Consider the following 21,883-nt stretch of genomic DNA (forward strand, 5'->3'; position numbering starts at 1 on the left):
CCCAGCCATTATCAGTTTTTAAATAGAGGAGGATAGGGCTTTACATTTTAGGAAGGTCATGATGAAAAGCCTAGAGTCCCAAGGTAGAAAAGGGAATGCAAAACTAGTGTCACAGAAGCCAGGGGAAAATAGCTTCCAGCTGTCTTCTAATAGCTGGTCCGTTTGTTGTATGAGCATGAGTGCTGTATTCTCTGCACACCCAGTACTAACATGATTTCTGAATCAAGTAAGTAAGGAAGTAGTCAGCTGTATCACACACACAAAGATCAACTAATTCTGTCAGTTGAGCTTAGTGCTGCAGTGCTCACTGGAGTCTTCCATGAGAGTGCTGTACTTCCAGCGGAAGCCAGTGAAGACTAAATGTGAGAAAAGAACAAGTATTGCCAGTCACAGCAGACTAGCCTGTGTCCCTTCAAGGGTAACAAGATTTTGTTGGGAAAACTCAGAGGGGCTACTCTAGGTCAGGGCTCCCCCATTTTTCTTATCACCTCTAATGCAGAATCCTTTTTTTTTTTTTTTTTTTTGAGACAAGGTTTCACTGTGTACTCCAGGCTGGCCTTGAGCTCACTTGGTAGCTGAGGCTGGCCTGGAGCTCACAGTGATCCTCCTGCCTCAGCCTCCTGAATGCTGGGATTACAGATGTGAACCACCACGCCCGGCTTCTCATGCAGAATCCTAAAGTTTGATTTTTTTGTTTGTTTTTATTTTCTTTTGTTTGGCTTGGTTGGGTTTGTCTCCTGTTTTCCTCTTTGGCTGCAATGTACAGCTGTTGGCTGTGGAGAAACCGTGAGAGAGGCCCTAGTCACGCTCCAGGTGGTCTAGGCAAGGCGCTTCGCCCCACACTGTGGGGCCTGGATCATTCCTGCCTTGGCCATTTCTCAGTTCCTGTGGCAATGCTGCTCAAAATCCCTTTCTACTCACCGGGTGCTCTGCATGAGTGAGCATGAGTGCCCGTGACCATGAAGACAGGGCAGGGATGGAGTAGCTTTGACAAGGGCTGCACAGTGCCCGTGTTCTGTTCTGAACCTGCTCCCACGCCAGCTTTCACATGGTTCTTTCTGAGGACCGTAAAACAGATAGTAAATAGGACTTTAGACTGAGCCTTGGACACAGTCTGTGTTGTTGGTAAAGTAGGAGGGAGAGGGAAGAGCTGACAGATCGGAGGTGCCTCTGCCTTACTGGTGAGTGAGCGCACCCAGGGCTTTGGCTCACAGGCAGGTTGGCCTCGGGCCCATCTTCTCACAGTTAAGTCAGGGGGCTGGGCTGCTGATCCGCAGGACTGGCGGGACGCAGAGCCAGGACAAACGCAAGGCAGTCCCCGGGAGCCTGGCGATGCACGTGTACCCATGGTGGAAGGTGGGGTGAAATCGCAGGCTCTTCCGGATCAGAGAATGCAGTATGATCACAGCCAGGTCAGAATAAGGAACCGATTTGAAGCCGGTCTTATTAAGCAGGAGGTTACTGGGCAACTCCGTGCTAAGGATGGCAAGGAGAAGGGAGGGCTGGTTTGGGTTAGAGCTGCCTTGCTGGCCCCAGAAATGTTTCTGTGAGCCCTGTCTCTGCTGCCTCTGGAGGACGGGGCGGGGTGAGGCGTCTCCGAGCCAGAGTGGTGTAGGGCTATTTTGAATGCAGCTATTTGGGGAGAACTGGTTGAATGCAGCTATTTGGGGAGAACTGGTTGCTGCCTTGTATTTATTTATAGGTCACTTGGGTTCATCCTCTCTGTGCAGACAGCAGCATTTGTTCAGTGAGCGTGTCCTCAGCCTCTCCCCTGCACTGAAAAATGTTCGCAAAGCCCAAACCAGAACCTGCGCCTGAGGCACTTACAGCCTCTGCTAGACTGAAAAGAGGAAGTGGCGTGGAGGAGCCAAAGGGGTTAATGAGGGTGCGAGCTGGAGAGGACAGCTCGAAAGGCAGCTTGCATTAAAGGACCTCAGATTTGCATGGGGAGAAAGAGTTGATGGGGCTCATATTAGCATGAGCCTGGTCCTAGGTTCAGTGCCCAGTGTGAGAGGGACAGGGAGGGAGGGAGGGAGAAACAGACAGAGGAAGAGACAGAGAATATGCATGTGAATGAGAATATTCTAAGTGGAAGGAAATGGTATGAGCAAAGGCTCCTTGGGTTTATTCAAGCTTAGTGAGGCGAGCATGTCTGTTAGAAGTTTGGATAAGGAGCGCATAGGGGAACCGGGGCAGGAAGGTGGGCATAGGGCCAGTTGGCTCAGTGGATTCATAGGCTTCCTTGTGGTATTGGAATCAAACCCAGGACCTCATGCATGCTGAGCACACACCCTATCACTGAGATATAACCCTAGTCAGATCGTAGACTTGTCATGCAGATCCTTTTCTTTTTTGCCTTTTTGAGACAGGGTCTTGCTATGCAGTTCAGGCTGGCCCTGAGCTCACTTTGTAGCCCAGGGTAGTCCCCAGTTCACAAAGATCCTCCTACCTCAGCCTCCCAAGTGCTGGGATTACAAACTATAGGCTGTGCCACCATGCCGGGCTCCCCCACCCCCATGCATTTTGAAAAGATTTAGCTCTTACTCCAATTCATTTTCCACAACAGAGCTAAGATGTTCTTTCTGAAATTCCAATATGAAGTCACTTGTGTTAAAATTATTCACGGATGCTCTATTTTTGTATTGGTTCTTTGGTTTGGTTTTTTTTTTGAGACAGGGTTTCTGTATGCAGGCTGCCCTGCCCTTGAACTCCCTTATGTAGCCCAGGCTGGCCTCAAATTCACGGAATCCTTCTGCCTCAGCCTCCGGAGCGCTGGGATTACAGGTGTGCACCACCACGCCTGGCTTTGTCATGCAGATGTTAACCTTGAGACTCACCTTGAATCTGAGGGCAGTGAAAGTATCGGCTTGGATACTTGTCCTGTGCTTACAGCAGTTGGCATGGTCAGGCCTGGGAGTTGGGTCTCTGCACTCTGAGGTAGGAGAGGGGCCAGCACACTGACAAGTCTGTCCTCTATACCAGATTATAAGCTTCAAGAGGACAAAGGGTCTTGTTTTGTTCTCTGAGGAAATGTTTAGTACTTAGAAAGTAAAGATAAATATTTGTATTTAGAGCCTAAAGTGCAATGTAAGACAGCCACTTACGATCCAGAACTAACTCTCACATGGCTGTCTTTGAAGCCACCGAGTCTGAGCTAAGCATGGTGGCACATGCCTGTGACCCCAGCACTCTGGGAGGCTGAGGCAGGAAGATGGCAAGTTCCAGCCTAGCCTGGGCAATTTAGCGAGAGACTGTCTCAAAATAAAAAGAAATTAAAAGGAAGTAGAGTGGGGATATAGCTCAGTGTGAAGGCCCTGGGTTGAAGCCCCAGAATCAGGAAAACAAAAAAAGGCCCCCAGGTCTGAGCAGTGGAGTCAGCCTAAGAATGTGATTCTCTAGGAAGCAGAGGAAGCATAGGGGTATGGCTCGGTGGTACAGTGTTTGCCTAGCATACACCAGGCCCGGGGCTCAGTCCCCACACCGGACCAAACAAAAAACAAACGAAAATACCAGAGGCGTGGTGGTAACTCTGTAGTTGACTGACCCATACTTTTGAGCCTTAGCCTGCCTTCTTTTCCTTTGGGAACCCTAGAACTGCCTGATAAAGAAGGATGAGAATGGCTACTCTGCCGTGGTGGCTGACTTTGGCCTGGCTGAGAAGATCCCTGATGTGAGGTGAGCGGCCCTAATGGATCCTGGGCTCACAGAGGAGGCCATGAAAGCCAGGGCAGCCCAGCTTCCTTCCCAGAGCCGGGACTTAGTCACAGCTCAGTCTCGCCTCCTGAGTTCGGTCAGTCCCAGCCTGTGCCCATCCTTGAGAGAAAGTCCCAACAGTCCAAAGGTCCCATTGTGCCAGGCAGTGGCACGCTCACTCTTATAACCCCGCCTCGCAGCATGGGGAGTGAGAAGCTGGCGGTGGTGGGCTCACCCTTCTGGATGGCACCGGAGGTTCTCCGAGATGAGCCCTATAATGAGAAGGTAAGTCTGGAGGAGCTCAAAGCCTGGTTCTCTGTAGAAGCCACTCTATGAGCAGTTAGTGCCTAAGATCACCCTCTGTGTTTACGGTAAGAATCGACATCCTTCCTGCCTAGAACAGGGTTGGCCTCTGCAGTTGCCCAGAGCCTGTTTGTCATCAGAGGTGACTTGGATAATAGGGCCCAAATGAGGGTGGTTAGACTTGGGGGCAGAAACCTCTCCCTCACCCTGTTGAGAGGGAAACCGCGGTCTAACCACCCACCAGGCAGATGTGTTCTCTTACGGTATCATCCTCTGCGAGATCATCGCCCGCATCCAGGCTGATCCGGACTACCTTCCCCGCACCGAGGTAAGCTGCGGGCCTGGGGCCCACGCCACCGGGGTGGAGCTGGCTTGTGGCTATGTGTTTGGTCCCTGGGGTGGAGTTGCTAGAACTCAGGTTGTGTGTACTTCCTCGAGGCAGCTCCCAACCTCTTCTAGAGAACAGGCCAGGACGGGTGGGGGGTGATGACCTGTCTACCCATACCCCTGTTCCCCCGCCGTACCCATCCACAGAATTTCGGGCTGGACTATGACGCTTTCCAGCACATGGTGGGAGACTGTCCCCCAGACTTTCTGCAGCTCACCTTCAACTGCTGTAATGTGAGTGTCTTTCTCCCCTGGCTATGGTCAGGGGCTAAGTACTTTTTTCCTGGTTAGGACTTTAGGGAGAGGCAGCTAATTAGTCCTGATTAAAATAAGGAACCTTATTTTTACTGGACGTGTAACACTAACCTCACTTCTTCCTCTTGGCCTGGCCACTCTCCAGAGCCCTGGGCCAAGAGGAGAAAAAATTGCTTTGTATTATCCAGTCCTCTGCCTGCAGGGTAGACCTACTGCCCTTTGCCTTGGATAGTGGAGCTCTGGTCAGATTTTATTGTTGGACTGTGGATCTAGCCAGTCCTGAGGCATACGAGAAAGCCTCTTATTAGCATTCATTTTTTTATGGGTCAGACCTGTTATGACCAAAGGGTAGCTTGTTTGTTCAGGTACCTCCCAAACATTCAGCAGAACTCAAGAACCTATGTGAAGCCAAGCATGGCAGAGCAGGCTTATAATCCCAGCACTGGGAGGCTGAGGCAGAAGGACTGCTACATGTACATATTCAAGGCCACCCTGGGCTACATAGTTAGCTCAAGGCCAACCTGAATGACATTTTTGAGACAACCTGTCTCAAAAACAAAGACCCAGTGTGAATGTACACCTTTGGAGACTTCTGTTCCAAATGAGAGTATCGGACAGAAGAGGCTGAGATGGGAAGGTTAGTAGGCAATAGTGTCTTCCCTGATCTAAACCTTGGGAATCACCCTCATGGCCTGAGACCTCAGTACAGAGCTCTTAGCTGTACATCTGAGTCCTAAAAAGTGCCAGAATGCGATTCAAACTCCGTTTTTGGAGTGGGAAATGGAGGGCAGGGCTCATGGCCGGTGTGGATGCCTACAGATGGACCCCAAACTGCGCCCATCCTTTGTGGAGATTGGGAAAACCCTGGAGGAAATTATGAGCCGCTTACAGCATGAAGAACTAGAGAAGGATAGGAAGCTGCAGACTACCACTAAAGGTAAGCGATCAGACCAAGCCAGGTGCGCATGCCTATAATCCTAGCATCTTGGGAGGTGGAGGCAGGAGGATCCCAAGTTGCAGACTAGCCCAGGAAATTTAATCAATTTAGTGAGACCTTGTGTCAAAAATAATAGATACAGCTCAGGGTGAAGGTTCAATCCCCAGCACCACCAAAAAAAAAAAAAAAAAAAAAAAAAAAAAGGTCAGACCAGACAGCACAAGCTGATAGCTTATCCCTTAAGGCTGTGACTGCGAGATAGCAGGTCCCGAAGCAAGGAAGGACAGGAGGTCTTGGGAAAAGGTACTGGACTTTGATTATGATTTGATCTATTACTTCCTCTGAGTCTGTCCTCACTGATAAACTGGGACACGATGGCTGTCTCCTTTGCTTTGCCATGTGAGAACACTGTGATAAAGTGCTGCTGCTTCCTAACTAGCAAGAGTAACCTAGACGTGACTCACTGTTGCTCTCCAGGTCTCTTGGAGAAAGTGCCTGGTGGGAAGAGACTGAGCTCCCTGGATGACAAGATTCCCCACAAGTCACCACGTCCCAGACGCACTATCTGGCTGTCTCGAAGCCAGTCGGATATTTTCTCTCGTAAGGCCTCACACACAGTGAGCGTCTTGGACCCTTACTACCGCCCCCAAGATGGTGCTACCCGCACCCCCAAAGTCAACCCTTTTAGTGCCCGGCAGGACCTCAAGGGTGGCAAGATCAAGTTCTTTGACCTCCCTAGTAAATCTGTCATCTCCCTCGTATTCGACCTGAATGCACCAGGGCCTGGGACTGTGCCCGAGGCTGGCTGGCAGGAGCCCCCGGCCCCACCTGTCCGCCGATGGCGTTCTTTGCCTGGCTCTCCCGAGTTCTTGCGTCATAAAGCCTGTCCATTTGTGAGTTGTGAAGAGTCACTGTCAGAGGGGCCTGCACCACGCCTCAGCAGTCTCAAGTACAGAGTCAGAGAGATCCCGCCATTCCAAGGGCCTGCCCTGCCAGCCGCTGCCGCCCAGGAGGCCATGGACTGCTGCAGTCCCCAGGAGGAAAACGGTTTGGGCTCATGTCATGAAGGTGCCTCTGAGGAGATGGAGGTGGAAGAAGAAAGGCCAGCAGGCTCTTGCTCTGTCTCAGGTGTGGGCCCGCAGACCCGGGGAGAGCAAGATGGGTGAGGGAGGGCAGTCCCTACCTCACCTTGGGGATGAGCCTTCACCTGAAGCCACAGAGCCCCCCCGGTGCACAGCCTTAACTCTTCCCTGGAGCCCGCAGTGCAGCCTGGCTAAGCCAAGCCACGCTCAACTTTTGGGCTGTCGGTGCCCAATGGCTGCATATGAAAAGGGAGGCAGCAACAAAAAGCCTTCCTACTTAGGGGCAACTGCTGATAGTAAGCCTCTGAAATCCAGCAAGGAACTCTGGTCCTCACCTGATGCCAGTGCATTTCCCCAGACAGGACCAGGACCCCTAGTTCTAGGCCGAGCTGGCAAGCTGCTGTTACCCCAGTTCTGCTCCCAAACTAGATCTCTCTTGCCCTCTGTTGGGGCATAGAAGCTACTAGAGGTAAAGCGGAGCTGACCAGGAGGTATAAAAACACGACTGTTTCTCAGACCTGAAGATTGGGGTGCTTCTTGCCAGTATGTCTAAGACACTTGAATAACTGCTGTTTGCACTTACTGCATGGTCAGACCACGTCACTACGTTTCTATGCAAGGGGAGGGCAAGGCAGTGTGCTGGTCATGGCTCTTAGCTAACCTATTCAAAGACCTTTTCCAGGTGATTAATCTATTTTCATATTTATAAAGGAGTCTTAATGTTCTGCCTCATAAAACTTTCAACCTTGTGGTTGGGAGTGGGGCTAGTTTTGTAGGCCCTAGGGCCTGCTCTATGTATTTGTGAACAAATACATGCCGGTGATTAAATGGTTTATACTTGGACTGTTTTTTTTTCCCCTTCCTGCTATAGCTGGAGCTTTGGGAACAGTTTGTCCTTACGGGGCCGCAATAAGAAATAACCAAAGAATGAAGATCGTCAAATATTTTCATAACTCATTTCTGTTTTTTTGTAAAACTTTCCCAAGACACTTTCAGATTTAAAAAATAAAGTTGGTGTTGCAGGTGCTGGTCAGCCTTCTTGTTCCCCTGTACCTCAGCCTCTGAGTTGAGGAACATCTAAGGGGGTGCAGACAGAACTCCTCACCCCAACACTAGCAGTTGGGGTGACATTCACAGGTTAGAGACCCAAATGACGCTTTCAGGTTTCCTTCCTGGGCTGAGTGCTAATAGTAGTTGGGTCAGCTGCTGCCCCAAGCCAGCTTCATCTTCTGGTTGTGGGCTTTGGAGGATCGGGAGAACTGGCTCTTAGCCACTGTGAGGGGGACAGCTTTCCCACTCAGATAGACCTTGTTGTGACATTCAGGTAGCCAGAGTCCAGAGCTGCAGGCCTGGGGCCCCTGGCTCACTCCCACATAGGCCATCACGTAACCTGTCATAAAGGCGTCAAAGCCAGCCCGGTGCAGACCGTCCCCAGGCACTCGAGTAGGACTGGCCTGGCTCCCTGGCTCTTCTGCAGGAGCCGTGTCAGCTGTTTCAGGCTTTAGTGGCTGAGGCGCCATCTCCAAGTCATTTCCCTGACCTTGCTGAGAGCCAGGATGGTCCTTGGTTTCACCGTCAGTCACTTTCTGCTCCATCTCCTCAGTCTTGAGGCTGTCTCCGCAGGCCTGCTTGGTGGGAGGACAACCCTCAGCTTCCCTGGAAGGCTGAGTCCCAGGCATGCTCAACAAAGCCCTCCTCCGCTTTTCCTTACGCCGCCGCCTTCGCCGCTTGTCCTCCAGCACTGCCTCATCAGTGTCGATGATGAGGTCGATATCATGGGACCGAGGACACTGTGGTCCCAAGGGGCACCAGCCATAGGCCTAGAGGAGGAAGGAGGATTAGGAACAGGTTCTGATGTTACCCACCCCCCCAGCAAACAGGTGAGCGCTCTCACCGAGAAGTTGTCACAAACACTGTTGGGATGAGGACGGTGGGTGGCAGGGGGCATGCAGCAGCGGTAGTCAATGTGGGTCCTCATGCTAGGAGGATAGCGGCAGAACTCCAGGGTGAGGTGTGGGCTGCCGGCTGCCCGCTGCTTCCCATTTTCACGCTCACTGCAACAGCGCAAGAGGGTATTGGTCCACTAGCACATAAGCTCCATGAGAACAGGAGTTTTTTGTCTGCTGAATCCTCAGCACCTAAAACAGTGCCTGGCACATGGTAGGTGCTCAATAAATATCTTAAGTGAATGAAATAGGCTCATACCAGGCCCCACCCCATTCCCTCAACCATTCCCTCACCATTTCCGGAAGGCATATTCTAAGTAGGAGGCCATGAAGCGGGCATGAAACTCAGCTGCATATTTGGTGTCATAAATGCCTGCAGGGAACATCTCACACAGGTCTGCAGTGAAGGTCCCCAGGCTCTCGGGCAAGTGTGCGTAGAAGTTCTGGTACAGGAACACCAAGTCTATAAGGCCGTTATGCAGCACCAGGGGCCGGCGGGCGCGGATCAGCTCCAGGAACAGCGTCCGCACTGACTGGCTCTGACTCTCATCACCCTAGTTGGAAGGAGAGGAGTCACTGGAAAGAACAGTTCCTTAGAGAGCGTCTTCCGCCGGACACTCACCCCAGCCACCCCCACCAGAGAAGCTCTCCCTTGTTACCTAACCCGGTGCTACCCACACTTGTATCGGTTTGTTTCCCCAGCCCTGTCACAAGTGTTCCTCATAGCAAGAAGCAGATTCTCCCTCACCACCCAGCCCAGAGCATAAGTGACAGCCCTGAGGGTAGGCAAGCTGGAGCCCTACCTTGTCATTGCCCTTATGGTAAGGGATGCCCTGGGCATACTGCTGGTTGAAGTTGAAGCCATGCTGTACCAGGAACTGCACGGACTTTGGTTCTATAACATATTCTTCCATGCACAGCAGGGTGAGATTGAAAACCTGGGCCAGGTAGGAGTGTTCACCCTGACAGAGGGGGTTTGCTCTGTCAAGATTCTGGAGGAAAAAACCTCACACTCAGCGCTCCCCAGGATCTCGACCCTCCTCCTTCCCCCTTGCCACGGACCTGGAATGCCAGTGAGCTGGCCCATACCTTGTCTGGCTGCTGCTTGAAGCAGGCAAGCCCTAGAGAGAGCACAGAACGGGTCCTGGCGGCATGACACACGGCCTTGTAACGTTCTTCGATGCACCTGGGGGATGCGTTTGGGGGTGGCTGTGGCTTAGCTTGTGGAAGACCCAAACCAGCCAGAACTGGGACGTCCCTACCCCCACTCTGGAGTTGAGGTCTGTCTCCTGCCAGGAGTAGGACTCAACAGAAGGCTTGTACTTACTGGTTCAGCAAACTCTTCCTGTCCCCAAGCCCGCTTAGCTCCTATGGATGGTAAAGGGAGGGCTGTGACTGGCCCCAGGCACCAGCCCCTTCACGACCACCTGCTGTCCCTGTTCCCATCTCTCACCGTGTCCACAGCCACAAAGCTAGCTGTCTTTATGGCCAGAAGGAGGGACGGCCACATCTCCTTGAAGTTGTCACTCTGCACATCCACCACAGGAACCTGGACTCCTAGTTCCTCCCCAGACTTCGGGCTTTTGTTGACACCACCTGGGATAGAGGAGAGCGACGGATGCTCATGCCCTGCCAAGGTCCCACGAGAAGATGCCGATCTGAGGTAGGGGAACCTGAGTTTCCACTGGCAGCTCTTCCCTTAAGCCTGTGTATTCTACAATGCTCTACACACAGGCCTTGGAGCAGACAGTCCCCTGAACTTGGAGAGCAGAAGCCAGAGTTTTCCAGTAACTAAGACACAGGGAAATCACTTCCTAGACTTTTTAATGTTCTTTCTCCCCGCGCCCTGCAGGAAATGTTTTGCAGGGTTAGAGGATTTCAGCTCCCTTAAGACTCCGTCAGCCTCTGTACTACCGTTCTCATGGCCCCTCAGGGGTATGGGTCTCAGAGCTCGCAATACATCCCATTTCCTTTGGATCGCAGCGCCCAACCCGCCACATTCTGCCGAACCACAACTACGAAGTGGTGCGCTCCATTCAGACCGCATCTCCCGACCCGCCCGGACACTCGGGCTCCGCAGCGCAGCGCGGTGCACACCGGGATGTGTAGTCTCCTCGTGGCGGGCTCAGGCGGAAGGAGCTCCCAGGGTCCTCAGAGCCTTAGGTCTCTATAACTACGGGCCCAAGGCCTTTGCCTCCCCCGGGGCGCAGAGGCTTTGAGAGCGGCCCCTCGAAAGCCGCTCACCATCAGAGGCCGCTGGAGTCGACGCTGCGCTGTCCTCACTGCCCGCGGCCATGACGCTCCGCGATCCTCGCCTGAGCGATCGGTGGGGGTTCGGAGCTTCCGCTTTTCCTGCAGGCTCGACTCACGCCTTAGGAGACCGGCCTGGGTATCGCGCTCCGCGTCGCGGTCCAGGCGGACTTCCGTTCAGATCCGGGTCGGTGGGAGGGGCGGCTCGGCGCGCCGAGAGCCTATTGGCTGGTGCGGCCTCCAGCCTAGCCACGCCCGCTGGAGCGCGCCGGGAGTCGCGCGCGGGAGGCCGCGCTGGAGGTAATTTTCGCTCGCGCGCGGGAGTGCGGGTGCTGAGCGGGTCCGCTGTCTCAGTCTGCACCGCACAGGTGGGGATGGGCCGGCCGGGCATCCCAGAGGAGGGTGCGCTGCCGGAGCCGAGCGTGAAGCACACCTAGAAACTAGGCGAGGAGAGAGAGGGTCGCGTTGGGGAGAGAGTTCTGGGCCGGAGCCGATCCCTGGAGGGTGGGGAGCGCGGTGCGTTCCAGGAAGCGAAGGAGGCCGGGAGCGCCCCGCGGCATCAGGCTGCAGAGCGTGGAGAGCGACGGCCGAGCGAGGGTGGGGTAGATTTCCGTTAAGGCTGCGGCAGAAGGGCTGCCGAGGACAGGACAGTTTATAAAGCGATTAGGAAGAGTAAATGCCCTAGACAGAGTTTGAACGTGACTCTTGCTGCCGTGAGAAAAGTCTCCCTACTGGAGCCAGATCCTTCCTCCGGCCCGGTTCCCATTACCCTCAGCCCATCAGCCGTCGGCCCTTGTTTATTCACGTGTTTTAACTTCATCCTCAACTTTGCTCTCTATTGCATCCTTTTCATCATTATTCAGAGTTGCAAGGGCTCCCCATCCTGAAGGGACGCGCCTCCTTCGCCTCTCCCACGGTACTGACTGTAGTTTCTGCAGGGCTGATTCAGCGGGCACAGCGGGCGGCAGGACGTCGCTGAAGGTCTGGGCCAGGGCAGGTCTGACTTCAGGGGGTCCCAGCGAACCTCATGTGGCCTCTGGCCCCCAGAGAACACGGAAAATGGAATGGTGAAGCGGGAAAGGAATATTCAGTGTAACCGCACTGGGAAGGCAAAGGGGCTGGCGTCCTCATCCCTGCCCTTGAGGGTACTTCGAGGCGTGAGCTTCAGGGTGAGATGGGGGAAGAAGTGCGGCAAGGGCAGAAGATATACCAAACCCAACTGTCTGGGGTGGTCGTTATCGTCTCAGCTCTCTTTGTTATCGTCTCAGTGGCCCTGGAGCAGTGGTTGTCACTTGAGGGCGCATTTCCGTCCCATCGCAAGACGATTGCTCCTGCTTAGGCGCATAGCCTCAGTTCCCATCATGGGGTGACTGCTCCGGTATGGGGCAGTCTCGTCAGGGGGTGATCTGCCTGTAAGCTCGCTGTTTTCAGCCGTTTTAGGACAATGACTGGAGACTTTAGGTGCTGGCCCTGTAGCTTGGAACAGGACATTTAAAAGCTGGTGGTTGGTAATCTGTTGATTATGATGTCCCTGCCCATCTTGGAAATATGTACCTTAGTTTTTTGTCTGTTTTGTTTTTTTGAGACAGGGTCTTCCTATATAGCTCAGGCTGGCCTTGACTCACTATGTAGCCCAGGCTGGCCGCTAACTTTCAAGGATCCTCCTGCTTCAGCCTCCAGCCTCCCCAGTGCAGGGATCACAAGCTTGTGTCACCACACCCAAGCACCCTTAGTTACTTTTATCTTGGTGTCTATGGCATTGAAAAAGGAAGATTATCAGCTTTAGATGAGCGCTGGTTTTTTTGTTGTTTCGTTTTTGAGGTGGAGTCTTGCTGTGTAGTTCAGGTTGGGCTTGAACTCACTATGTAGCCCAGACTGGCCTGGAACTTGTGGTGATCCTCTTGCCTCAGCCTTCCAAGTGATGGGATTACAGGAGTGTGCCACTATACCTGGCAATAAACATTGTTTAAACATTCCTATTTGTAGAATTGAGCACAATTTCTAAAAAATTAATATTAGTACACTTTTGACATATATAATGATCACATTCATCATAGGGAATTTACCTGTACATAATATATCTTAATTCTTTTCTCTCATTTCCCCATTCCTCTCATTTCCCTTCAGTCCTTCTTAGCTTCTCCCTTTACAAAATTTTTTTTCTTTTCTTCTTTTTTTTCGTCTTTTTGAGACAGGGTCTTGCTATGCAGTTCAGGCTGGTCTTGAGCTCATTTTGTAGTCCAGGCTGGCCTTGAACTCACAACAATCCTCCTGCCTCAGCCTCCTGAGTGCTGGGATTACAGGTATGCACCACAACGCCTGGCTGAAACTGTTTTCTACCGTTCTTTTTTATTTTCTCTTAATCCTTATTCCTTCCCCACCCCAGCACCTTTGTTTCCCTTCCCATTTGAACATTTTCTTCCTGCTTCCCAATACAAATTCCCACTGTTTTAAGGTGGTAAAAGAGAAAGCTGCACAATAAAGGCAGACCCACATACCTTTACCCTGCTTTTATTTACCCACTGGGCATCTGCAGGCCTATGAAGAATCAGTGCTTTAAGCAAGAGTAGCTTCTGAGTGTCTGTTATAAGCAGAGACCTAATCCTGGCTCTTGGGTTTTTTTTTTTTTTTTTTAATAGATAGGGGGTCACCGTGATGGCACAGTGGTGATAGGGAAAGCTGGGGTGACAAACCCCTGGGCATAGTAAACTATTACCCTTCGTAGCGTGGCATGTTTTAATAGACCTGTCATGTGAGCTTGATAAAACACAGAAGCAGGTTTGCATAAAATGAGGAACTGTTACCAAAGAAAATTCCAAGTCCTCTAGCTGCACCTGCTCTCAGTCAATTTAAAAATCCCTAATTTTGGATGCCATGTAGTTGGACAATACATTATTAGTTTACCACTAGCTTTGCTGTAAAATTACCTCTGACATGTGGGTTATAACAGTTGCCTGGGCTACTGACTTTCCAGGCAGTGTTGGGCTTGCAGCTGTCTGACGGGTGACTAAAATGAGATAAAGGTGTGGCATCTTTCTTATATTGTGTCTGTCGCTTTATATTGTGTCTGTCGTCTTAATCTTTGGGTCAGAGTTTACTCAGCTCTGCACAAACATGTGGGTCATTTACATGATTTGCCCAAGATAGAGTGAGCCGGACATGGTGGTGCACACCTGTAATCTCAGCACTTGGAAGGCTGAGGCAGGAGGATCACCAAAACTTTGAGGCCAGCCTGGGTTACTTAGTGAGACCCTGTCTCAAAAAAACCTAAAAAAAAAATACAGAGTTAACTTGGCCTATTGCCTATTAGAATGTGTGTGTGTGTGTGTGTGTGTGTGTGTGTGCGCGCGTGCGCGCGTCTACCCCTGTGCTTCTTCAAAATCCACAAAAGCCCAAGCACTTGAAGTCCTCAGGCCTATCATAGGGGCCAACCCTATGGATAGACGATAGCAGCAGATGCACAAAAGTTCAATGGCCTCTAAAGATGGGTTGGCTGACCACTCAGTGGTTCAGATCCTTCACAAGAAGAAACATCTTTTGGAGCCATGCTCCTGGCCAATGGAAAGGACCAGACCTTTTTTTTTTTTTTTTTTTTTTTTGAGAAAGGGTCTTGTTATGGAGTTCAAGCTGTCCTTGAACTTACTATGTAGCCAAGGGTGGCCTTGAACTCACGGTAATCCTGCCCCTGCCTCCCGAGTGCTGGGGTTACAGCTGTGCACCCCCATACCTGGCAAAATGAGCAGACTTTATCCCACCCCAGTAAATCAATAAAAATGCCGGTCTCTGTTTGGGGAGCAGTTTGGTCACTCAATCAACTGCTGACTTCCTTCAGATGAAGCCTCCCCTCCCGCCAATAAAGCTTTCCTTGTGCGGGCCTGTGTGTGCTTGTGGTATTTGGCCCAGTCTCAGAATCATCTGTGGGTCAAAAGAACCTGTCATCTGCTATCATGATAAGCAGGCACTGACCCAAAGAATCACAAGGAAATGTGAAATTACAGTTGGTGTAAAAAGCTCCAGGGGAGGACACTGGAGTAGGTCTTGGAAGATCAGAGGAGGAACCTGGGCAAGAGGAGGGAGCCTTCTTCCATGTAAAGGGAGAAAGGAGGAGAACTGTGCAAATGGAGGGAAGTTTGTTTTTTTTCTCTAAAGAAGGAAGTTCTTTTGATGAAAATGAGGTGGTAATTTAAAGCTTTGTAAGAGTGCAGACTCTGGGTTTGCAAGATCAAGTTGCTTAATCTCTACAAGCCTGTTCCTCTGGCTAAAGTGGAGGTAACTGTACCTGGAGCCATCAGGGGGTTGAGCAAGAGATTCAGTAAAGCATTACATAGGGCCTGGCACACCTTTACCAAGTGTCAGCTGCCTTTTGCTATTAAAGAAAAGGTAAGTCAGGCCTGGTGGCACACACCTACAGTCCTAGCACTTGGAAGGCTGAAGCAGGAGGATTGCTGTGAGTTTGAGGCCAGCCTGAACTATAGTAAAACTACCTCAACAAACTCCCTCCAAAAAAAAAACCCCAGAAAGCTGGGCATGGTGGGGCATACCTGTAATCCTAGCACTCAGGAGGCTGAGGCAGGAGGATTGCAGTTTTAAGGCCAGCCTGGGCCGCATAGTGTGAGTTCAAGCCCAGTTTGAACTACACAGTGAGACCTTACCTCAAAACAGAAAAGAAATGGCAGGCAAAGATCAGTCAGATATGTTTTCTCATTGCTAATGGTCACCAGTTATGACTTTTTAAAAAATTTATTCTAAAAATAAAAGAAGTAAAACACATTAACAGACAGCCACTTACAAAATAGCAAAAGAACAATACAAACAATACAGATTTACAAAGAGTGGTAGGACATTAACAATGCTTGTTGTATTACTTATTGATATCTTCAAAGTGGTTTCTCAGGAAAACAAACAGAGACATGTCATATTGATTTACCAGATCCAGAAAAGATTAGGAATAGAAGCAGCGTATTGATATCTCCCCCTGAGTTGCCATCTCCCAAGGCAGGTCTTTCTCCCTGTATGATCTTTGGTTTCTCCTTTTGAGCAAATGGAGCTTTTGGACTAGATGACTACTAAAGGCTCTTTCAGCGTACCCACGCTACATCTGTAAGCAGAGAAACCTGGCCCCTGTTCCCGGACAGCCTGAGATAACCACTACCCACACATTCATCACCCAGAGCAGCAGGGATGCACAAGTGCTCCCCCACAGGAGGCCGGGCCTCAGTGTCTCCAGGGCTGTATTCATGCCGGGTCCCGAGGCTCCTTGCTCAGTTCTACTGGTCCTGACTTGGTGCTGCCAGAGCCCAGGGGAAAGCCGTGGGCATCTTGCATGCTCGAGGAGAGAGTGGACCCCAGATGAGAGATTCAGGGGAGAGGCGCTCTAACTCCTGCAGGGACCCGCGACAGCCTCACTGCCACTTCCTTTGCCCTTGCGGGGTCCTTCTGTTCCAGGCCATCATGAGGAAGCCACGAGTGGCCGTGGCAGGTGGCCGCAGGAAGCGGGCAGCCAGCCAGGAGGGGGGGGAGCGATGTCCCCGCAGTGGCAGCCGTGCCAAGCCGCCGCCCGCTGACGGTGAGGAGCCGGGCGGGGAAGCTGCTTTCCCTGGCTGTGAACGGGGGCAGATTCAAGCCGGGAAGGGAGGGATGTGGAGAAAGGCAGAAGGCGCTGACTGAAGGAAGGTCTAATTCTGCTGCCGTGTGACTTGGGGGAAACGGCTCTGGCCGCTTTCTCACGAGGAAACTGGGGTAGTCGCCTGGACATTTCCTCCCCATGTGGCTTTCATGGCGTCAAGTGAACTTAGTTTGGTAAATAGGACACCCTGCATGGCTATGTGTTATGCCTGGCTGAAGCTGGGGGGTTTTCATTATGGCCAGAAACAATGGAGCCAGCAGTAGCACACAGAAAATTAAGGCCAGAAGTGGGGCCAGAATCTGGTGTCCCTCCAGCTGCAAAGCTGAAGCAGGGGGCTGGGTTGGGGGAAGCTCTAAGCGGGAGCACCTTGTTCTAGGGCCTGGTGCTCAGCCTGTGCAGGGATGATCGCTGAGCATCCTCGGGCCCCCGCAGGCCTAGCTGCACAGCAGGAGGAGGCGGTATTGCAGGCCCCCGTGTGCCCCTACCATCTGTTCCGAGACGCAGCGGAAGTCACAGCCTTCCGGGGGAGCCTGCTGAGCTGGTACGACCGGGAGAAGCGGGACCTGCCTTGGAGAAGACGAGTAAGCAGGCGAGGGACAAGGGGGCTGGGGCGGGAGGCTGCAGCCGACCCCTTCCACACTAACGCCCCTCCTGGGCTGCGTTGACAGGCAGAGGATGAGGTGGACCTGGACAAGCGGGCATACGCTGGTCAGTGTCTGAGGCGGGGTTGCTTGCCTAGAAGTCTTCAGGTTCGGGGCTGCAGGCCAGGACCAGGCAGGTGAGCGGTGCACTCACGCCAGCCTTCTCCCCTAGTGTGGGTGTCAGAGGTTATGCTGCAGCAGACCCAGGTTGCCACAGTGATCAACTACTATACCCGATGGATGCAGGTGATGCCGGGAGGGGGAGGGGGAGGTCGGGTCAGGCTCCAGATGAAGCCTGCACTTTGGGGTGGGTGGACAGCAGGCTTCCCTCACCACCTGCACCCTTTACCTGTTTCTTCTTGCCTGCCTTGGGGCTGCAGAAGTGGCCAACGCTGCAGGACCTGGCCAGTGCTTCCCTGGAGGTGAGAGCTATCCTTGGGTAGGGGAGTGGAGTCACCTGAGGGACTGGCCACTGATTTCTTTGCTCTGTGACGACATCCACAGGAGGTGAACCAGCTCTGGGCTGGCCTGGGCTACTATTCTCGCGGCCGTCGGCTGCAAGAGGGAGCTCAAAAGGTAAGGAGGGGGCTGGGAGCTGGGGGCCTCAGGGTCTGAGGTAGCTCATAACCTTGAGTTTTCCTACCCTAACTAGGTGGTAGGAGAGCTAGGGGGCCATATGCCACGTACAGCAGAGGCCTTGCAGAAGCTCCTGCCCGGTGTGGGGCGGTACACAGCCGGGGCCATCGCATCTATTGCCTTTGGCCAGGTGAGCTGGAGCCCACTGGCACTTTGTGTCCTCCTGCCCCTTGCTCCCTGCCCAGCCTAACTCTTGGGCTCCTCTGTACCAGGCAACAGCTGTGGTGGATGGGAATGTCGTACGGGTGCTGTGCCGTGTCCGGGCCATTGGTGCCGATCCCAGCAGCACCCTTGTCTCTCAGCAGCTCTGGTAGGATACTGGAGGACGCTGGTGATGGAGGCAGTTGGCAGGGTCTCTTCAAAGACTGGCTCATAGTGGTATCCCCTTCTCATAGGAGCCTAGCCCAGCAGCTAGTGGACCCAGCCCGGCCAGGAGACTTCAATCAAGCAGCCATGGAACTGGGGGCCACAGTGTGTACCCCACAGCGCCCTCTCTGTAGCAGCTGCCCTGTGCAGAGCCTGTGCCGGGCGCACCAGAGGGTGAGCTCCCTGGGGAAGGACCAGCCAGAGTCCCAGAGAGGGACCCTTCCCCGTTACACTCTGCCTGTGCCTCTCAGGTGACTCGAGAGCCGCTCTCAGCCTCACGGAGCCTGCCAGGTGGTCCTGACGTGGAGGAGTGTGGTGAGCACAGCCCCAGCTGTGGCCCCAGCGCCCCGGCCATCAGGCAGCAGCCTGTTGAAGCCTCATTCCTGAGCAGAGTCTGTAGAGCTGGCCCAGCATGGCCTCTGGGCTGGCCACCTCATCCTCGTGGCCTGAGCATGACTTGGGGGTCTTTGTTCCCAGCTCCCAACACTGGACAGTGCCAGCTGTGCCTGCCCCACACAGAACCCTGGAACTGTACCCTGGGAGTGGCCAACTTTCCCCGAAAGCCCAGCCGGAGGCCCCCCAGGGAGGAGCACTCTGCCACCTGTGTTCTGGAACAGCCCAGAGCCACTGGGGGTGCCCGCGTGCTGCTGGTGCAGAGGCCCCACTCAGGTACCAGGGTCCTGGGCCTGGGGGCAGTGGCCCGAGCAGCAGGGAGGGATGGAGAAGTCAGCAGCCGAGGCCCCGAAGTCACCACACCAGGCTGCTCTCTCCCTCAGGCCTGCTGGCAGGACTATGGGAATTCCCAGCGGTGACCGTGGCACCCTCAGGACAGCATCCCAGCGAGGCTCTGCTGCAGGAACTGCGGAAGTGGGCCGGGCCCCTCCCAGCCACCCGCCTGCAGCACCTCGGGGAGGTAAGCGAGTGGGAGGGGCCAGCAGTGATGGCCGCAGGGCCACGGCCGCAAGCCTGTTTCTGCCCTTGCCTCTCCCTCAGGTGGTGCACACCTTCTCGCACATCAAGCTCACTTACCAAGTGTTCGGCCTGGCCCTGGAGGGGCAGACCCCGGGCACCACCGCACCACCTGGCGCCCGCTGGCTGACGCGCGAAGAATTTCACACTGCAGCTGTCTCCACTGCCATGAAAAAGGCACTACAGTTGTTGTCTACATTGTCCCTTTTTGTGTTTCCTACCTGCCGCAATCTACATAAACTTACTGTATAAAAAGGAAAAGGCACCAGTGAGAGTGCTGGGGCGTGAAGCTGAGGGCAGAGCATGGGCGTTTGGCTAGGCAGAGAAGGTGCCAGCCCCGTCTTATCTCCTTCTCTCCTCGGCCAGGTGTTCCGAGTGTATGAGGCGCATCGGCCGGGGGCCTGCAGGGTGAGTCTCATGGCGAGCACCTCTCCTTAGACCCGAGTCCATGGCTTTCCGGTCTTTTCTTGCCAAATGTTTGGTCGAGCATTCTCCAGGCTTTACAGGGGACAGAGGAATAGTGCTTGAGCTGGGGATCAAGGCGATAGTCTTCCAGGTGTGTGAGACGTTCAGGGTAGCTCTGTGGGCTGCAGAGTGGGGGCCCCCAGTTCTGTGTGGAGGAAAGACTCGAGAAAGGCCACTGGGAGGACGAGGTTGCTAACTGGGGCCCTAAGTTATTTTCTCCAGGGGTGGAGGAGCCACAGCAAGGATGAGGCCTAAGAGCAGAGGTGCAAAGGGGCACAGTGCCGTCTGCAGTGCTCAAGCAGCTGCACACAGTTTAACTGGAGGTTGGCTGCACCTGCCCAGCTCGGCCAGGGCCTGAGAACCAGGCTGCTGATGCATCTCAGGTGGGGGAGTTGGATTTGTACATTAGGGAGATTTGCTTGGATTGCCTTTTGGAGAGCGGACTGAAGGGGCGGATGCTTGGAGCCAGGCGGAGGGCTCTGTTGCATTCTAGGCCAGAACCTGCTCTAGACCAGTAGACTGGGGAAAAGGAGAGGATCCCCTGATGTTCCCTCTTTTGGCTTCCGTACAGAGTTCCAGAAGTTCCCAGGTGTCTACTCCGTCCAGCTGGAAGAAGCCCAGCCGGGGCCAGCAAGTCCTGGATAATTACTTCCAGCCTCTCAGCTCGCACGCAGCCCAGTGATGCCTCTGGAATCCTATTGAGCTCTACCTCTGAGAATCCTGTAGTTTAATAAAGTGCTTATTTTTTAGTCATCTGGAGAGCTTTCTATCCTCTCCCCACCACCTTCATCTCTCCCCGAGGAGGAGCCCAGAAAGTGGTGGGTGGGTCCTGACTCCCCGGCTGAGCTTCCAGATAGCCTGGGCAAACGGGGTTCCCTCCAAAGCACCTGCTTCCCCTTCCCCTGCAGAAAGTGGCAGCTGCTGCAGGGAACACCTGCCAGGGCTGACGCCCACGCCTTCACTCTAGGTCTCAGGTCAGCTATGACTGGAGTAGTGACGTCACCTAGGGCAGGTGATTGTGATAATCCTGACTCAGTTTGTCCCCACCTGCGGTGGTCGCTCCCTTAGGAAGGGAAGCACAGGAGGATTTAGGCTCAAATTCCTACCTCAAAAACTAAATACTTCAGGATATGTTTCATATGTAGTGAAACATTACAGAAAAACAAAGGGTTAATAATTAAAATTGGAGGAGGGAAGAAATGTGATCAGAGAGGATTATAAGGGCTTCAAAAATACGGGTTCTGTTTGACCTAATGGTGTAATTCTTTGCTTGTTCTTTATATCTTGCGTATGTATTAGATATTAAACTGTAAATAACTTGAGTTTGAAAAAAAAAAAAGTTCCACTTTGGAGCCCAGGGAGCTTCAACTGGAGGCCACACTGGGCCCCTGAGAGCGGAGCTGTTCACCGGCGGGCTCCGTGGGTGTGGCTCAGAACCAGCAGACCCTGTGCCGGGACCCCCAAGGCAACGGGACCGGTGAGTGCTCCCAGCTCAGGGTCCCTTCAGGCTTCCTGGCTCCTGGTAGCTTCCTCTTCCACTGACTGCCATAGTGCCCGGATGTTCTCCTGGCCGAAGCCTGTGGCCCCCTGCCTCTGAATCAGTTCCAGAAAGAAGGTGCCCTCAGCAAAGAGGGACTTGGTGAAGACTTGTAGCAGAAACTTGCCTTTCTCACCATCTATCAGGATTCCCTGCTGCGCCAGAAGGCTAGGTTGGTGCCCCGCCGCACGGATCTGCCCCTCCTTGCCAGGCTGCCGGTAGTACGCCTCAGGGGGCGCGAGGAGCTCGCCTCCTGCCACCACCATCCCCTTCGCGGCGTCCAAGATATTGGGAGTGTACAACCCCACGTGCTGCAGGCCCGGCCCCCGGTGCCGGGCCAAGAACTGCTCCACCTGATCCTGGGTGCTGGTGGCTCCCGGCAGGGACTCGGCCAGCACGAGGGTGGGGACAGCGCTGCACGTCGGGGTCTGCAGGGCGGTGAGCCGCAGCCCCCCACGCCCGGACCTTGCAGCCACCTCGAGGCCCAGCTCCGGATCCTCGCCTGGGCTCAGAGGCAGGTGGCGAAAGCCCAGGCAGTCGTGAAACCATCGCCGAAGCGCAGGGGAGCTGCCGGCGGTGCAGGCCAAGGTCAAGTGGTCCACGTGGCTGACCCAGCCCGGGCCGGGCGCGGAGGGCACCGGTCGGAAGCCCGGCAGGAAGCGCCCGCGGTAGCCCGCGCGCGCCAGCAGGGTCAGGCTGAGGTTTCCCGCGGGAGAGCTGAGCACCGCGTAGGTGGCCGCGCCCTGCGCGTCCCGCACGCTGACGGGGGGCACCTGCACGCGGCAGCCCT

The 21,883-nt window shown here is 53.7% G+C and overlaps 4 protein-coding genes across 10 annotated transcripts in view; 2 read left to right on the plus strand and 2 right to left on the minus strand.

The window, feature by feature from the left end:
- The window catches only part of Tesk2 (testis-specific kinase 2), a gene marked incomplete in the record, with an annotated part of 134,585 nt that extends 127,093 nt beyond the window's left edge, over positions 1 to 7,492 (plus strand). The window contains 6 exon segments of the mRNA XM_005398714.2: positions 3,593 to 3,675; positions 3,894 to 3,978; positions 4,241 to 4,324; positions 4,531 to 4,617; positions 5,458 to 5,575; positions 6,053 to 7,492. Of these exon segments, the coding sequence (XP_005398771.1) occupies positions 3,593 to 3,675; positions 3,894 to 3,978; positions 4,241 to 4,324; positions 4,531 to 4,617; positions 5,458 to 5,575; positions 6,053 to 6,741 (1,146 nt within the window).
- Positions 7,493 to 7,599: 107 nt separating this feature from the next.
- Positions 7,600 to 10,982, minus strand: Toe1 (target of EGR1, member 1 (nuclear)). 2 transcript variants are annotated; one of them, XM_005398712.2, is made up of 8 exons: positions 10,848 to 10,982; positions 10,057 to 10,199; positions 9,931 to 9,971; positions 9,693 to 9,789; positions 9,407 to 9,565; positions 8,898 to 9,157; positions 8,552 to 8,711; positions 7,600 to 8,477 (listed from the first exon to the last, which is right to left on the minus strand). In XM_005398712.2, exons 1-8 carry the CDS (start codon positions 10,897 to 10,899, stop codon positions 7,857 to 7,859), a joined length of 1,533 nt encoding a protein of 510 aa, XP_005398769.1. In that variant the 5' UTR covers positions 10,900 to 10,982; the 3' UTR covers positions 7,600 to 7,856. The 2 variants fall into 2 exon arrangements, with proteins under 2 accessions (XP_005398769.1, XP_013377115.1); XM_013521661.1 differs by having other exon boundaries at positions 9,407 to 9,595.
- Positions 10,983 to 11,083: 101 nt separating this feature from the next.
- On the plus strand, positions 11,084 to 20,309 carry Mutyh (mutY DNA glycosylase). Of its 6 annotated transcripts, XM_013521656.1 has the most exons (17): positions 11,120 to 11,153; positions 11,792 to 12,022; positions 16,299 to 16,419; positions 16,912 to 17,060; positions 17,148 to 17,187; positions 17,293 to 17,366; positions 17,501 to 17,542; positions 17,625 to 17,696; positions 17,773 to 17,886; positions 17,969 to 18,066; positions 18,152 to 18,296; positions 18,374 to 18,437; positions 18,600 to 18,791; positions 18,899 to 19,035; positions 19,116 to 19,268; positions 19,458 to 19,499; positions 20,128 to 20,309. In XM_013521656.1, the coding sequence occupies exons 2-17, from the start codon at positions 11,918 to 11,920 to the stop codon at positions 20,236 to 20,238; spliced, it is 1,659 nt and encodes a 552-aa protein (XP_013377110.1). In that variant the 5' UTR covers positions 11,120 to 11,153; positions 11,792 to 11,917; the 3' UTR covers positions 20,239 to 20,309. The 6 variants fall into 6 exon arrangements, with proteins under 6 accessions (XP_013377111.1, XP_013377112.1, XP_013377110.1 ...); XM_013521657.1 differs by lacking the exon at positions 11,792 to 12,022 and having other exon boundaries at positions 11,084 to 11,153; XM_013521658.1 differs by lacking the exon at positions 11,792 to 12,022 and having other exon boundaries at positions 11,086 to 11,153; positions 16,283 to 16,419.
- Positions 20,310 to 20,410: 101 nt separating this feature from the next.
- Positions 20,411 to 21,883, minus strand: part of Hpdl (4-hydroxyphenylpyruvate dioxygenase-like) — a gene marked incomplete in the record, with an annotated part of 3,055 nt that continues 1,582 nt past the window's right edge. The window contains 1 exon segment of the mRNA XM_013521662.1: positions 20,411 to 21,883. Coding sequence (XP_013377116.1) covers positions 21,060 to 21,883 — 824 coding nt within the window.

The sequence above is a fragment of the Chinchilla lanigera genome, unplaced genomic scaffold, assembly GCF_000276665.1.
Source record: "Chinchilla lanigera isolate Chin_1 unplaced genomic scaffold, ChiLan1.0 scaffold00063, whole genome shotgun sequence".
Taxonomy (NCBI): Eukaryota; Metazoa; Chordata; class Mammalia; order Rodentia; family Chinchillidae; genus Chinchilla; species Chinchilla lanigera.

What these genes read in the sequence shown, in the direction of transcription:
- Toe1 (XM_013521661.1), bottom strand. Translation starts at nt 10,899, where the DNA reads ATGGCCGCGGGCAGTGAGGACAGCGCAGCGTCGACTCCAGCGGCCTCT. An exon ending in GCTTTGTGGCTGTGGACACG is followed by an intron (nt 9,972 to 10,056) that starts GTGAGAGATGGG and finishes TACCATCCATAG; the next exon opens with GAGCTAAGCGGGCTTGGGGA. An exon ending in GAATATGCCTTCCGGAAATG is followed by an intron (nt 8,712 to 8,897) that starts GTGAGGGAATGG and finishes GCGCTGTTGCAG; the next exon opens with TGAGCGTGAAAATGGGAAGC.
- Mutyh (XM_013521656.1), top strand. Translation starts at nt 11,918, where the DNA reads ATGGTGAAGCGGGAAAGGAATATTCAGTGTAACCGCACTGGGAAGGCA. An exon ending in ACTATACCCGATGGATGCAG is followed by an intron (nt 17,367 to 17,500) that starts GTGATGCCGGGA and finishes TTGGGGCTGCAG; the next exon opens with AAGTGGCCAACGCTGCAGGA. An exon ending in GCCTGCAGCACCTCGGGGAG is followed by an intron (nt 19,036 to 19,115) that starts GTAAGCGAGTGG and finishes CCTCTCCCTCAG; the next exon opens with GTGGTGCACACCTTCTCGCA.